Here is a 14,393-nt window from a genome sequence, read left to right as displayed (position 1 = left end):
ACATTTATGGTTCATTTTTCCTATTTAAACTAATATATATATACTTAAATCATATAATTCTATTAGTCTTACATAAATTAGAGCAAATAGTATTAATCCTCAGTGATAGATAAGGTGTTCATTAATAAAATATATTCATGAACTCAGAATTTCATAACTGTATAGGTCAACTAATAGGTTAATAATTTTAGTATAGCATTTTTAAAGTGATGTTTTATAAAGATAGTCATTTTTGAAAAGTATTACTTAAATACCTTAAATTTTAAATTGGTTCAACTGATTATTTTAAGTTAGCATGACTGAACTTTCTCTGATCCACTTAGAATTTCAAATCTCTGCATATTAAGTAGAATGTTAAATTTGCTAGGGTACTATTAGTCTAGGGTAGGAAATTTCTGTGTTAAGAAAACCACAATATCTATGTAGAGTGTGGATTCTCAGGGGACATATGATTCTAAAAATCTACCTTGTAAAAGACATCATAACTATTCTAAAGTAAGACTAAGATAGTAGCCATCTTAGATATTAACTAAGATATTAGCAGAGAATCCCTAATGATAACACTATTAATACTACTATAAAAACTATTTCCCTTCCTTTCCATGTGTATACATATATGTAAAAAAGTTTTAAATACATAAATGTGTGGTTACTGAAAGATTAACTATAGTATAACTATAATAATAACCTATTTTATAAACAAAAATATAATTAATGACATTTCTGTGGAAAAATTATGTCATAATTTTGATTTCTTCATTTTTAAGTTTCCTTATGATAGAAATTGTAAAGATAATCTAGAAATCTGATACATTTTTTAAGGGATGAGTTAGTCTATAAATAGCCTAGGATAATAGCTATGTGCCCTTCAAAATGTTTTGTGATGACATTAAACACTAAACTCTCAATAAAGGAAATTGGTATTAATATAACATGCATAATTTTTTCAAAATTGCTTTTATTTTTAAAAAGTCTAATAATAGCTGAACATTAAATTCAGTTCAAGGGACCACTCAATAAGAACAGAAAATAATATTCATTCCAAATCAATAAACTAAGAGCCCCTAAAGTGAGAACTCCAATAGGCAAAAAAAAAAAAAGTATATAATTTAATTTTTTAAATGTTTGGATTAGTATCAATATTTTATCTATTTTTTTCTCTCCAAATCAGGCTTTTGCTGTTTTTTTCTAACTGGGCTTGGGAAGTCATACATGGTATATAAAATTGTGCCTCTTTCTCTGTCTCATATTATCTCATAAAATTGTAAGATATAACATTAAGAGAAAATATAAAAAATGAATTTACCTTTTTATTCAAAAATAAAATAATATGGGACACAGACTAAAAGCCCCATTAAGAACAGCAGTGAGGTGCTCAAGTACACCAGTGATATTGACCCTTCCACACAGTGTGGCTACAAGTGTGCGTGATGCTCACTGATGTAAAGCAAGGTCACGGAGCCAGCAGTCACACAATCTTATGAAACTGGTTCGACATTTCATATAGAGTCCTTTGTATATTAAAACAAGTAAGATAACCCTCACAGTTGTAGCCTCTGCTAATTTATTCCTAACGACTACAGGCCTTAATCTGCCCTGAGCTCATCCCTGAAGTCTAGTTTTCAAAGGAGAACAAAATGTTTTTATCCTTGATTTTAGAAGAAAATTTTTATTTTACAACGAGATTTCTGGCCATCTTTTACTCATAATTTCATAAAAATAAAGAAAGATATAAAAGAACATTAATTTCATGTCTTTGAACAACTATATTTGGAAGTTGTTATAAACCTAATAAAATGTGTTGAAACTGTCTTGACCAGTAGAGATAGAATAAGAGAATATTTTGACTATTATGATAGGAAAAAATTGGTTGTAACTGCCAAACAAAATGCAAAAACTTACTCAGCTCAGTCTTGCATATGAAATATGTAAATAGCTATATTAGCATTTTAATTATAAGACAATTTTTGATAAAATAAAAAGCCAAAAAGATAGAAATTTTAGTGGGGAAAAAACTGATAATGACATAGTAAGACTGAAATTGCAGGATATACATCACCTTGTAAAAGATTAAAAAGAAAGTTAATAAGTGGTACCCAACTGGTTTGAAGAATTCTGGAGGTTCCCAGTATACCTTTTCATTCACTACTAAATCAAATAAAATAAAGCTGACTATTAAGACCCTTGAACAAGTCCAGAGTGTAAAAAGTACAGAAATATCAGCCAATCTAATCATGGTTCTGAATGTTTTCATTTAATAATAGGAGCCATTTAAATTAACAGACTCTCTCTCCAAGACAACACTTTCAAGAAGTAAATAATTCTTAAACTTTCTCCTTAAAAATAGTACTGGATTTCTCTATAAGTGTCCAATAAATATGTGATAAATTAATTGAATCTTTAAAATCATATATCCCTTTCTATATCATTTTGGAAAAACTGAATCATTTGTTTTAAAAGTTGATGTAGAATCATTATGCAAAAAAAATACAACATCAACAGGTAACAATTTCAAATATTTTTCATCTCTATAAATATATTGTAAAAATTACATATCCTATTAGATACATTAAATAAGGAGAGAAATATATGCTAACATAAAAATAAAATTTGACGACTCTTTAAAGCATCCAACTATGGTTAGATTTTGAATAAAGTCACATTACTGATGAATAAAATGCCAGTCATATATTCCATGATCTAATAACAGAATACCTATCCATTCATGTTTTATTTCATATAATTTGTCCTTTCACTATAAGTGCCTTGACATAAGAACAAGTTTTCTTAAAATGAATATAGTCATAAAGTTATCCAACCCAGACTTCAATATTAAAAACCTACTGAAGAAATCCATTAAAATGTATTTTTATTAATATTGAAACAAAAAATGTTGCCCTAGCATTTTGCAAAAAAGAAAAAAACGCCCAAAGCTGGAGCACAGGTACAACTCCATAACCCGGGCCTCCTACAGGGGCATGACTCTCTCCCAGTACGATCCTCAGGAGTTTTGAAATACATCAACAGACTCTTCTTTGATCAAAGTAAGGACTAATGGTATCTACAAAAACTAATAAGAAAACCAAGGCTAATTCATTAAGGTTGCTCATTAGAAATTGGGTTAAAATGAAATCTGCACAACCAGCAAAAAGAGAAATTTATTTGAATAAAACTGAAATCATCCAGCATAAGGATGCCACTCAACTGACTCAAGTCTTCTGTTTTAATCCAAGCCTTTTGTTTATTATTGTACATGCTAACTTTATAAGAACCCTCTCTGAAATCTGATTTTAAGTTCAAGGTGTTTAAAAGTCAAGATGTTTCACTATTTTAGTATTTAAAACTTACCATGTAACATCTACCAAATATAACTTAGTTCCATGGTTTCATGCTATTGAAAATGGTCATTCAGTATACTAATTTAAATGAAATCATTTCAATGGTACCTTTTTTAAAATGAACATTTAAGTATAATCCAAATATAAAACTAGTCATTGCTTTGTACTATTCAACTGATATTCCTTCAAAACAAAATTGTTTCAACTACGATTTTTATTAATTTTATCACTATCCCAATGTCTGAAAGATACTCACCTCTATGAGGCTGGAGTGTATTCCAATCAGGTATGGCATTGGGGCACTAAATTAAAAATATATATATACATAGATTCATATAGTTCATTAAAACTGAAACAACAATATAAGCAATTCACGTTTAAAAATTTAAATGTTTTAAATGCACAGTTCCAGCATAACACATTATAGATAGTCAAAATTATTTAATATATAAAACTCAAATTTAATCTTAGAGGCCATTAATATACTAAAATTAAGGTTGGTTTATATAAAAATCACAAAATCATTTATAATCAAATCAAGAGTTGCAATGCCTAAAAACTTTTTTATTTAAGAAGAGTATCAGGGTGTGGGCCATAGTCTTGGGTTGAATCTTTCCATACACCTCCTGGCAAATATATACTAAATAATCACCAAATTTATTTACATTCCTTTTGTACATCTTTTCCTATTCAATTAAATTCTTCTTTCTATGTTATTTTTTAATATGTCTTCATTGTTTCATACCTACTATGCCCCAAATATTTATTGAGTCAGTCAAGAAATATACCTTGAGACTTACTGTGTGTCCAGCACAGTTCTGGAACTAAGAGGTGCAAAAATAAATAAGTTCCTCACCTACTGTGCTCTCTTTTCCCTTCAAGTACCTTGCCTTTTATTTAAATTTTATAAATTCAGGTTTATCCAAATTTTACTTTTGTTAATGATTTTAATAAATTTTAAAATAGTTAAATGTGAGAAGGATCTTGAATTAAGTAATTCGACACATGATACTCGGAGCATACCAAGTGCCAGGCCGTGAGGTAGGGTTTGGGAACAATAATGAACATATAAACAGAACATATTCCCTTGTGGATCTTATACTCTAGCAGAGCAGACAGATATTAAATAATTTTAAATATATAAAATCAGAATTACTAGTTATTTCAGAAATGCTGCTCATGAAATACATGAAGGAAGTTATTTGACATTTCAAAACTAAAATATCATCTAACATGAAAACATGAGCATGGACAGATGTCTACCAAGGTGATAAAAGATATGTGAATAAACAGCTATTTTAAAACAAAACATTTTGGGCAATTCTTTTATAGACATCTCTGTGCTCTATTAATGCAAACCTTTTCTATTAATGCAAACAGATAATCCTCTTTCTCAAAGGATTTGCATAATTTTCTAAACGTCATTGTCATTATGAGAACAAAGCTGTCCAAACTACTGTGTGTTCACTTTGCTACCGAGAACCAGTAATAGATAAAACTAACAGGCACCTTGACAGACTCAGAGATTTCAAAGTAACCTCAAACAGCTCCAAATTTAAGGATGGCTAAACATTAATCTACACATCCAGACTTCACAACGCAAGTGTTAAATTCTTATTTTACTCCTCGTTAGCCCGTACACTCCAGTTCACTACTTCTTCATATACTAGATTCTAATTCCCAGTAGTCTTTGCCTCTGGCAGCTTTGTTCCTCCCTATTTTTTTTTTTTTTAATTTTTATGCAACAGACCATCTGGAATTAATCTGATATTCTGGATTCTTCGCTTGACTGAAAGTTGAGAACTATTTATAGGCCCTGATATCCTTAAGACCTGACAGATTTTCTGCCTTCAAAAGGAAACGGGGGGAACAAATGTGGACTGTTCCACTTCTGCTTAAGTGAGGGAAGGCCAGTCACTGCCCCAGTTCAAGTTCTCCTCCCTGGAATTCCTTCTGGAACTCCACAGAAGACATAAAATGCACGTCACTAGCTATTCTGGGCTTCCATGACTGGGCTTGGGCAACTTTGACTAAACAAGCCAGGCAACTCCCAAGATCTTTACTACGTGAAGCCCTCCGCACATCCAAAATAGTATTAAACTACCAAAGTCACTACGCGAACTTCCAATTTGCCAGGTTAGGTTACCCTACCCACAAGATTTATAATATACAAAGAGTCCCTGGTATCTCAGGTTTCAAAGTATATTTTAATAAAATAGTGTTAATCAAAACATTTAAGCCTTCTAGAAACAATAATCCCCATGTCCATTTTACAAATGTGCAAGGGATGTTGAGTGGATAAAAATTTCTTGAAATCAGAGACAACGGTGCTAAGTAACCTACTGAAATACTAGGAAATACATCTAGGAAAACATTTTTAAAATTTTATGAAAGCTACTAATCTTTAGAAGTATAAACAACAAATTTATAAAAATTACTAAGCTACAATTAAAAGTTGAATAAAAAGCTCCTACGCAGAAGTTAATAATACAGTAACTTGAAACTTTTTAAAATATGATCACTGGGTATCATCCACACGTTTTCTTCTCACTAATTTCTAACAAAATCCAAAACATAACGGACCTGAGAACTGTAAACATTATTAATCTGAAGCCTAATTTCCTAAAATAATTGTGATGTTTTACAGAATACAGAATTAATTGAATAGTTGTTTCTTTCTCACAAAAAATGGATTGTAATCCTAATATGAAATCAGCTAAACCTAACGAAAAGTAACTCTGCAACCCTCGCTGAAATTTCCCATGTAGATTAGGGCATTAATAAGCCAGAAAGAGATTCTCGGCAGCACAGGTGTTTTGACATCCACGTGCAACACTGTCCTGAACCTTCTGTCAATGAAGTCGTTCTGCAAAGACAGGATTCAGAAGGCTCCATTATTTCTGCTGCTGCTCTTTGTTAGCAAGTTCATCTTTACTCAAAAATAGGCTCTTCTTTTTATAGGTTTTCTTTCGAAGAGACCACCCATGACACAGACTACAACGGCAGTCTACTAGGGTAGTCTAAAGGACGTAATTTTTATTTACTTTTTCAAACACTATTTTCTTAGAAGCTAAGTCTGCTCCTTCCACAGAAGAGTCAGATGGACAGCCTAAATAAAAAGAGTTACTCAACCATTCCCTGAAAAAATAACAAACGATCATAACTTTATTGGTGCTCGAGTCACACCACCTCCCCTGTGTTTATGGACTCAGACAGGTAAGAACGTCTGGCAACATCACAGACTTGCACACGACAGTCCTCTTGTACTGGCTGATTAAGGGGACACTGTGGATGGTGTCACTTCTCCCAGGAGCCTTCCCTAACCTGCCAGGGAGTGTGGGCTACTTCCTCCTTTGCACTTCCGTTCATGGTTCTCTCGTACGCCTCTGCTGGAGCACTTGGAGTATTTCAGTAGTACGCTTTGCTGTGGGTGTGCGTACGCACAGGTGTATGTATGTGTAGATTTCTTCCTATCTGCAAATCTCACAAGGGCAGATGCTAAGTCTTACTCATTACATTACATATTCACAGCTTGGTAAATAGGTGCTCACTAAACGTTTAATGAATAGATAAATGAACGCATGAACCAACAGAGGAACAGGTCTTTATCAGTAGATCAAGATGCGCTGTTCACCCATGGTCACAAGATGGCATCGCGGCTCTCCACACTCCGTGACACAGCAGAGCCACCAGGTTCAAAAACAGAAAGACTTTGTGGAGGGAGGATTATCTCAGGGTTTAGAAAGTCTCAATCACGTAAAAGAGTTAGCAAAGATATATCTACTCCTATCAAATCTTCCTGGTGCTATTTTTGAACTGCTATATAAAATTTATTTATTCAAAGCCCATGAGATTGAAGGGATAATATGTAACATTTTTCTCCCTTTTGCATATAGATCAGCATGATTCTAACCTCGAGGATGCAGAGGGAAGAAAATCATTTTTTCTAGGAAACAGTTTAATCCACCAAATTTTTTGACAATGAAAGAGAGCCAGAGCCTTGGTTATGCTAAAAAGAATCACGTAAGTACAATACGACATTGCAGTTCCTGTGACAGAAGCTGAGCCTGCCGTTGCGACCTTAAGGTTCAGGGAGTCTCAGACACTCCTTGTGTGAGTGCCAGTGCTCTACCCTCCGGACCAGGGAGGTGTCTGCATGCAGACTGTCAGAACTCACCCCAAAGGCTATTTTAGATGTTAAAACTAGGAAGAAAATTCCAGGGATTGAAATATGAAACAAGCTTCCTTCATTATGGTGGAAGCAGCAGAGAAAGAAGGATCTGATGGCAGGGACAGAAAGTATCAGAAAGACAGCTCTGGAAAGAATTAGTACAGACTGCCTGTGTCATAGAATAGATTCTAAATAACATTTTAGAAAGCCTTAGATGTGTAATTCATTATACAGAATTGAACTTAAAGGTGTGTTACCTGTTAAGAGGTCAGAACATTTTAATAGAAAAATTAAGATGTCATTAACATTATATATGATAAAATATAATTCTAAACCTCCTAAGTAGAAGTGTTAGTTCTTGAACCATTAACTTGACATATTTTTAAAAATCATATCTCAATATATTTTCAAATGCTTTCATAAAAAATATTTTTGAAATAAATCAGTTTTAATCACCGAAATCTATGTGTAAATATCTACCACATATGTCAACATCAACAGACTGCAGTCCCTGTCTTCAAGGATGCTAAAATACTACAGGTATGCTGGTCAAAGAAAAACTCTAAAATGAATAATAAAAGAGCCTATCTATAGATTTAGCTTTCCTCTTAGACTTGTGTGTGACGCTTCACAATGTAATTAAACTGCATTCCTGCAGTCTCCTGCAAAACTGTTTCTCCTTTCTAGTTATTGAACCACAGAACGCGGTGGTGGCAGGACACCAGGCATCTTCGCAGCGTCATGAATACTCACAATGGTACTGTGCTGTGGAGATACACAACATGTTAGTATAACAGACATGTGGCCAAGCACATGTGTTGTCATTACCATCACCTGTTCTGAGCAGGGTTGGTCATAAAAACTTAAAAGAAAACCTGTATGTATGAACTTAAATCATTTTAATCCTTAAAATACTTTCCGCCTTTCGCAGAAAGTGAAATAAATATATTTATTCTAAAAGAGTTTTGGTTTTTAATAATATTAGCTGTGGTATAAACAAATACATTACAGTCAAAATTACTTCCTTCTATGTATGTGTGGACATGGTTCAGAGGAAAAACCTCATCACATTTCCTAAGAATTAAGCTACGCCTGCAGAAAATGAATATGCAATGAAGACAACATTTTACCCCCCAGTCCTGAAGAAAGTCCTGGAGCTGCCGTTCAGGGAGTACAATCCTTGTCTGGCCTCACTGTAAGCATGCAGACTCTGTCAGGGGACGAGGACAAGGAGGTTCCAGAGGCCTGGCTGAATTCAGATCGGGCTGGATCCCTGAGAGTTGTTCTAGGACTAGGAAGCTCTTCAGAATTACTCGCAAGACTTTGCAACATTACCTTCCACAGTGGCGTAAGGCTGAGACTTTGAATTAAACCTGAAGCTTGAGAATTCCTGCATCACAGGCAACCTGTCTGCTGGTATTTGGTACTGGGTGTGCTGCTGACTTGGCAGACACACTCTGACACCTGAGATACTGGGTTCTGTAATTAATGCCGTAAGTTCTGCACTGTTTTCCCAACCACAGCCTGATTGTGTTTGTTTCTATTTACGCATTTAGTTATCTAAATGACTGCAGAAGAAATTCACAAAATCCAAAGAACTTTATGTTTGCCAAGTATAAATTTTTGCTGCCCTTGAGAAGAATTATTCTGTTGTTCATAAAATCTCTCCTTAGTACTTATTTCTAATCATTAAGTTTCCACAATTTCTTTCATACAGACCCCAAGTTTACCTCGTCTACAAATCAATGTGTACTTTTTCTAACCGTGAAACCTAGATCTCAAGGAGCCTGGCGAAAGCCAGCTTACCAGCAGTAGTCCAGCAGGTGGGGGGGCAGCACGGGGATGTATATGTGTTGCCAGTGCATCGGGTACAGGAGAGCAGCCGACCCATGGAGACAGGCGGTTAACTAAAGTTGGTAAGAGGATAACAAAAATAAGTAGCCGCTGACCCTCCAAAAAAGAGGCACATTCAATGACGTAAATCACATTGTCTTTATCAATTCTACATGTAAAAGGTCTCATGCCTCAGAGGCCCCTCTGAAAAATACATAAACAGCAAAAGTAGCTTCTTGGGAATCATATGCAGATAGTAATAATCATCTGAAAATACAGAGCTTGGGTCAAAACTTAATACATAAATAGAACTGAAACACTGGGCGCGCATCTTAAAAATATTGTAGGAAATTACGATTTGTACAGTACAGTTTGTGCATCACTCAGATTAATACAACATGATTAAATATGGAAAGGAAGAGAGGCTGAAAGCTCCTGAGGGATATCATTAGGGCAAATTGCCAAAGAATGAAACATGAGCCAGTCAGGAGAGTCTGGAAGCTGCAGTAATACCAGGGGACTTGCATGTTCGACAGTTGGAGCTTCAGTAACGTGTGAACTGCGGGTTATGGTATCAGGAGACTCTGTTCACTGACACATAGAATGTCACTATTGACCAGCGAACTGCCCAAGCTTGACAGCTGTGCTCCAGGAAGCCAAGTATATCATAATTTCATATTTAAACTGTTCATTCCAGATTAACATTTTGTTTCTTAGCTTTGGATCACAACAGCTGCAATTACATTGTTGCGATTTTAAAGGTAATTGCCATTTTAATTGTTTTGTTTTGGCAAGCAGTTAATTAAACATTTTTTAACACTTAACAAAAGGATATCACTTTTTTCTCCCTCCTACTAACCCTCATCAGAATTTTTTCCATGTGACTTTGTTTCCATTTTAAATTATATTTCTGTGGGTGTAAAGTCATTTTTTAGTGTTTAAAGCAATAGTTAAATCAGCATTTTTCATCATTTTAAAGTTTTGTTACGGTCTGTATCTCAAGGTTACCAACTAAATCATTTAATTCAACTTGAAAATCAAAATTTTAAAAGAAAACTATCTGAAAGTGAACCACAGATTCTATGAACCATTATCTCTACTTTATTATTATATGAATAAATTAAAACACTGTAAAATAATTAATTTAAAAGAATAAAGGTACACAAAGCAATCCATATCTTCCTAATAGCTACATTTGTCTATGTTTAAAAGTGCAAAATGGGGGGGGGGGGTAAGGGCAACATACGTAACCTAAACATCTGTACCCCCATAATATGCTGAAATTAAAAAAAAAAGTGCAAAATAGTTTCATTAAATAAAAAATCAATTAAAATAATCTGATCTGAACTAAAAACATACAAATTTTCATTGGAAATACACTTTGTCATAGATATTATATTTTTTCAGCCGGATTACTAATCAACTTTATATGGCAAACAATGTTTTTTGATTTCACTTAGGATGTTACCATTAAAGGGTTTTAGTGCCTTGCACTTACGAGCTTTAATAGTTTGTCGCAGTATCCCTTCAATAAATATTTTTTAAATTTCTTAAATGGAACATACAGCATGCCACTAGGAGGCATTCAAATATTTCTATTTAACAATTATAGACCATAAATTTATTTACTTACAAACGTGAACTAGAGGGAAATGAAAATGGGGTTGCTCTAACTCATTGTGTCAAATTCTCCAAGAGCTTTCAGATGCTCCCTGGTTGTAAACTGGGTCTCCTTAAGGCTGGGTTAACTCTTTCCATCCCTTCGGTGTAACCTGATAGGCTAAAAGAGCTTATGTAGCTTTGAAAGGCAGCTAATTACTCGATTTCTCCATCTGCACACAACTGACTTTTAAAACAGCTCATTTAAAACCTTAAAAACAAAAAAAGGAAAGTGTTCCTTTTGTATTACTGAGAAAGTAACAATGTAGCAAGAGAAAAAATACATTCTCAAAATGAGGAATTTTAAGGAGGGTGACTTATTTCACCGAGCAAATTCAGAGCCCAAAGCACTGTACTAAATGCTATGCAGATGCTTTCCCTACCCCCTTAATGGTCACCTTCAATGCAGTCATTAATTTTCCACTAACAAGACACAACATTATCTGATGAATCTGACTGGTTTCTTAGAGGATGGTTTCTGCGACCATAAGCAGAGCTGCAAAATCTCTGCAATGGCTAGCATCAGGCAACGGGTCATCCCTGCTAATCAATATCTACCAGGAGAGGAGGAAACTCTACAGGACTTGGCAACTTTGGGGATATGGGGAATAGGTGACAGAGAGAGGTAAAAACACATGACAACTCCACCACAGCCCTGGTTTCCAAAATTCATAACTAGAATGAATTGATATAATAATCCATCATATTATATAGCCAAAGGGTCAGGTTTAAGTGGAACTATAAGCAATTTGCTTTTGCAAATATTGGTTCTGTTAACTGTGAGGCATCCAAATGGATATTTCCAGAGAAGGCAGAAGCACATCAAAGGACAGCCCTCATACTCACCAGCGGCACGCAAGAACTATGTAGCTTTAAAAATTGAGAAAATATTCTTACAGCATATTCTTTGTAAAGAAGATAACAAAGTTGCAAGTAAAGAAAAATACAATTAAGAAAACATAAATTTACTAGAAAATTAAACACATTTATATATAAATTATAACAAGTATACTATAGACACAAAGTGAGGGCTGTACCTCCAACAGCTTGTGTGGCCTCCAACACACCTGTTAATATAACTAGGTCTCAGTATCTTAATCCTTAAAACAGGAACTCTACGCTGGATGACCTGAGCACTGCCTCTCATATATGCTTTATTCTTAAATCAGATCAATTCCAACTTTTTATATTCTTATTTTTTTTCCCATTCAGGTGGTTAACAGAATATTTTAATCGGACTATAATTCAGATCTACCTTCAAAATATATGTAAAGATCATCTCTAAATGATTTAAAACACATTAGGTAACTGTGCAACTGGAAATACAATAATTTATCTGCTTAATTCAACAAAAATTTTGAGCGCCTGCTATGTGCTAACATAAATCCCTGCTAGGCAACAGGGCCAAGGCAATGAACGGAACTAAGTCCCTGTTTTCACGGAGCTTACACGTTAGTGGAGAAGGCAAACAGTAAACAAGTAAAATAGATATTATGTCAGCTGGATATGGATTTTATGAAGAAATCTAAAACAGGGCAAGGGGCTAGAGAGCGACGGAGGGGCTACTTTAGACAGGAGGATCCTAGAAGAACTGCAGTGCGGCGACTGAGACCCAACTGCAGCGAGGGAGCAAACCGTGGACTTGGGGAGAAGAGGTTCGAAGTCCTGACACAGAAACACGCTCTGCGTCTTCACGGAGCACGGGGAGGCCGTGAGATTAGACTGTAGGAAGCCGGAGAACAGCATGAGATAAGGTCAGACAGGAAAGCGGGGTCAAAAATGGGGAACTTTCTAGGACATGGCAAAGACTTGAAGTTTTATTCTGCATGAGATTTTTCTGTACCTCTGAAGAGAGTACTGATTGCCACAACAAACTGTTTACCTGGAACATTTTGAGAACTATGCAAATTGAAGGAAAATAAACTACATATTTTACAAGTTTGGTTTGCGGGATAAAGCACTGCAAAGAAATAAGATCAATTTAATGAGCCAAGTAAGAAAAAGAATCTCAATAAAGTTATTTATGATATATTGAATCTTTAAAGAGAGATAACACATCATATGTCTTTCTTCGGGCTAGAATTACCCAAGATCGTATGTCTGGTTAGCGACTCCACGTTGCTTCGCTAATATTGCCAGTGACTTCTTTAGAATCACCGTTATTCTTCATGAAAGCAAAGGGTGAGGGAAAATATTTCTATGTTTCAGTTAAAACATATATCTGGCATTATACTCTAAAACTGCAGGAATAATAAATCGTTATAATTTTCTGAGAAAAATAAATTTACCAAATAAAGGTTTAAGAAAAAATTCCTTACGGTGCACACGTATTTCCGTAAAGCATACTCAATATACGGAACCGATACAGTTCCAGAGGGCTAACGCTGAGAAGGTTTATTTCCTACAGACTCCAGTTACGAGCATATACGGGAACCTCGTGAAGAGACAAGAACTGGGGCCTGTGGATCCTACAGGGAAACCTCACAATGAAGGTCAGCAGCGGTGAACTCAGTCACGGCATAAAGGCGCTTGACACCCCCAGCCCAGGTCACCAGGTCTACTACAGGCGCTGCCATCCCTGGTAACGGCAGCAGCAGCACACATTTGCACAGTGCTGCCAAGTGCCAGGCACTGTCGTTGAGCACTTGGAGTACTCAGATCGATCCAGTCCTCACCACAATCTCATGAAGCAGGGACTATCACCACTATTCCCATTCAGCAGGACACTGAGGCGAAGCTAAACCAACTGCCCCGATCACACAGCTTGCAAGCAGCAAAGCCAGGACGTGCACCAAGGCAGGCTGGGTCCAGACTACACCAATCACTATTTTAAACTGCCTTTGGTACACAAAGATTTAAAATTCCCATCGTTATGAGGTTTCGAATGGCACCTACTGACTGAAAATACTGTATTTTATGCTAATTATGTAATAGAGAATGCATCTTTGGACTGAACAAATAAACAAGAACAGTTGACCTTTATATGAAAAAGTTAGGGAGCTACGATAGACAGAGATCCAATTTACAAAACTTTCCTCAGGCATTACAGTCTACAACTTCAGCAGGAAATTAATGGAACAGACTCTCGGAAAATGTTAAAAGGATAAGATCGTTGATGAAAGTTCTACAAGTTATCATCTCAACCTGCATTTGCAAATACACTTAACTTTGAAACCAAACCAAATCTGTCCTGCTTTTTGATATGAAATCTGATCTATTCCTGTCCTTAAACTATATTTATTACTGGAAATAAGCCTATTAACAAAACTTAGCAGTGTTTTAAGCAATCGAATAGGCATGTTTGTTGAGGGGGAAAAACCCACATTTATCAGATTCCCATGGACACAGCAGAGAAATGGTCCATCCACTATAATCACACAATGAAAAACAGC

General features: G+C 35.2%; 1 protein-coding gene across 1 annotated transcript in view; it reads right to left on the bottom strand.

Annotated features, from left to right (window-relative positions):
• Positions 1-14,393, bottom strand: part of DENND1B (DENN/MADD domain containing 1B) — a 200,980-nt gene that overhangs the window by 66,433 nt on the left and 120,154 nt on the right. Inside the window, exons 13-14 of the mRNA XM_012650453.1 lie at positions 9,316-9,416; positions 3,595-3,640 (exon numbers count right to left, since the gene is read on the bottom strand). Coding sequence (XP_012505907.1) covers positions 3,595-3,640; positions 9,316-9,416 — 147 coding nt within the window. The remainder of the gene's footprint in view (positions 1-3,594; positions 3,641-9,315; positions 9,417-14,393) is intronic.

The sequence above is a fragment of the Propithecus coquereli genome, unplaced genomic scaffold, assembly GCF_000956105.1.
Source record: "Propithecus coquereli isolate 6110/MARCELLA unplaced genomic scaffold, Pcoq_1.0 Scaffold328, whole genome shotgun sequence".
NCBI lineage: Eukaryota > Metazoa > Chordata > Mammalia > Primates > Indriidae > Propithecus > Propithecus coquereli.
The sequence above is the reverse complement of the archived record's forward strand: the minus strand, read 5'-3'. Positions and strand labels throughout refer to the sequence as shown.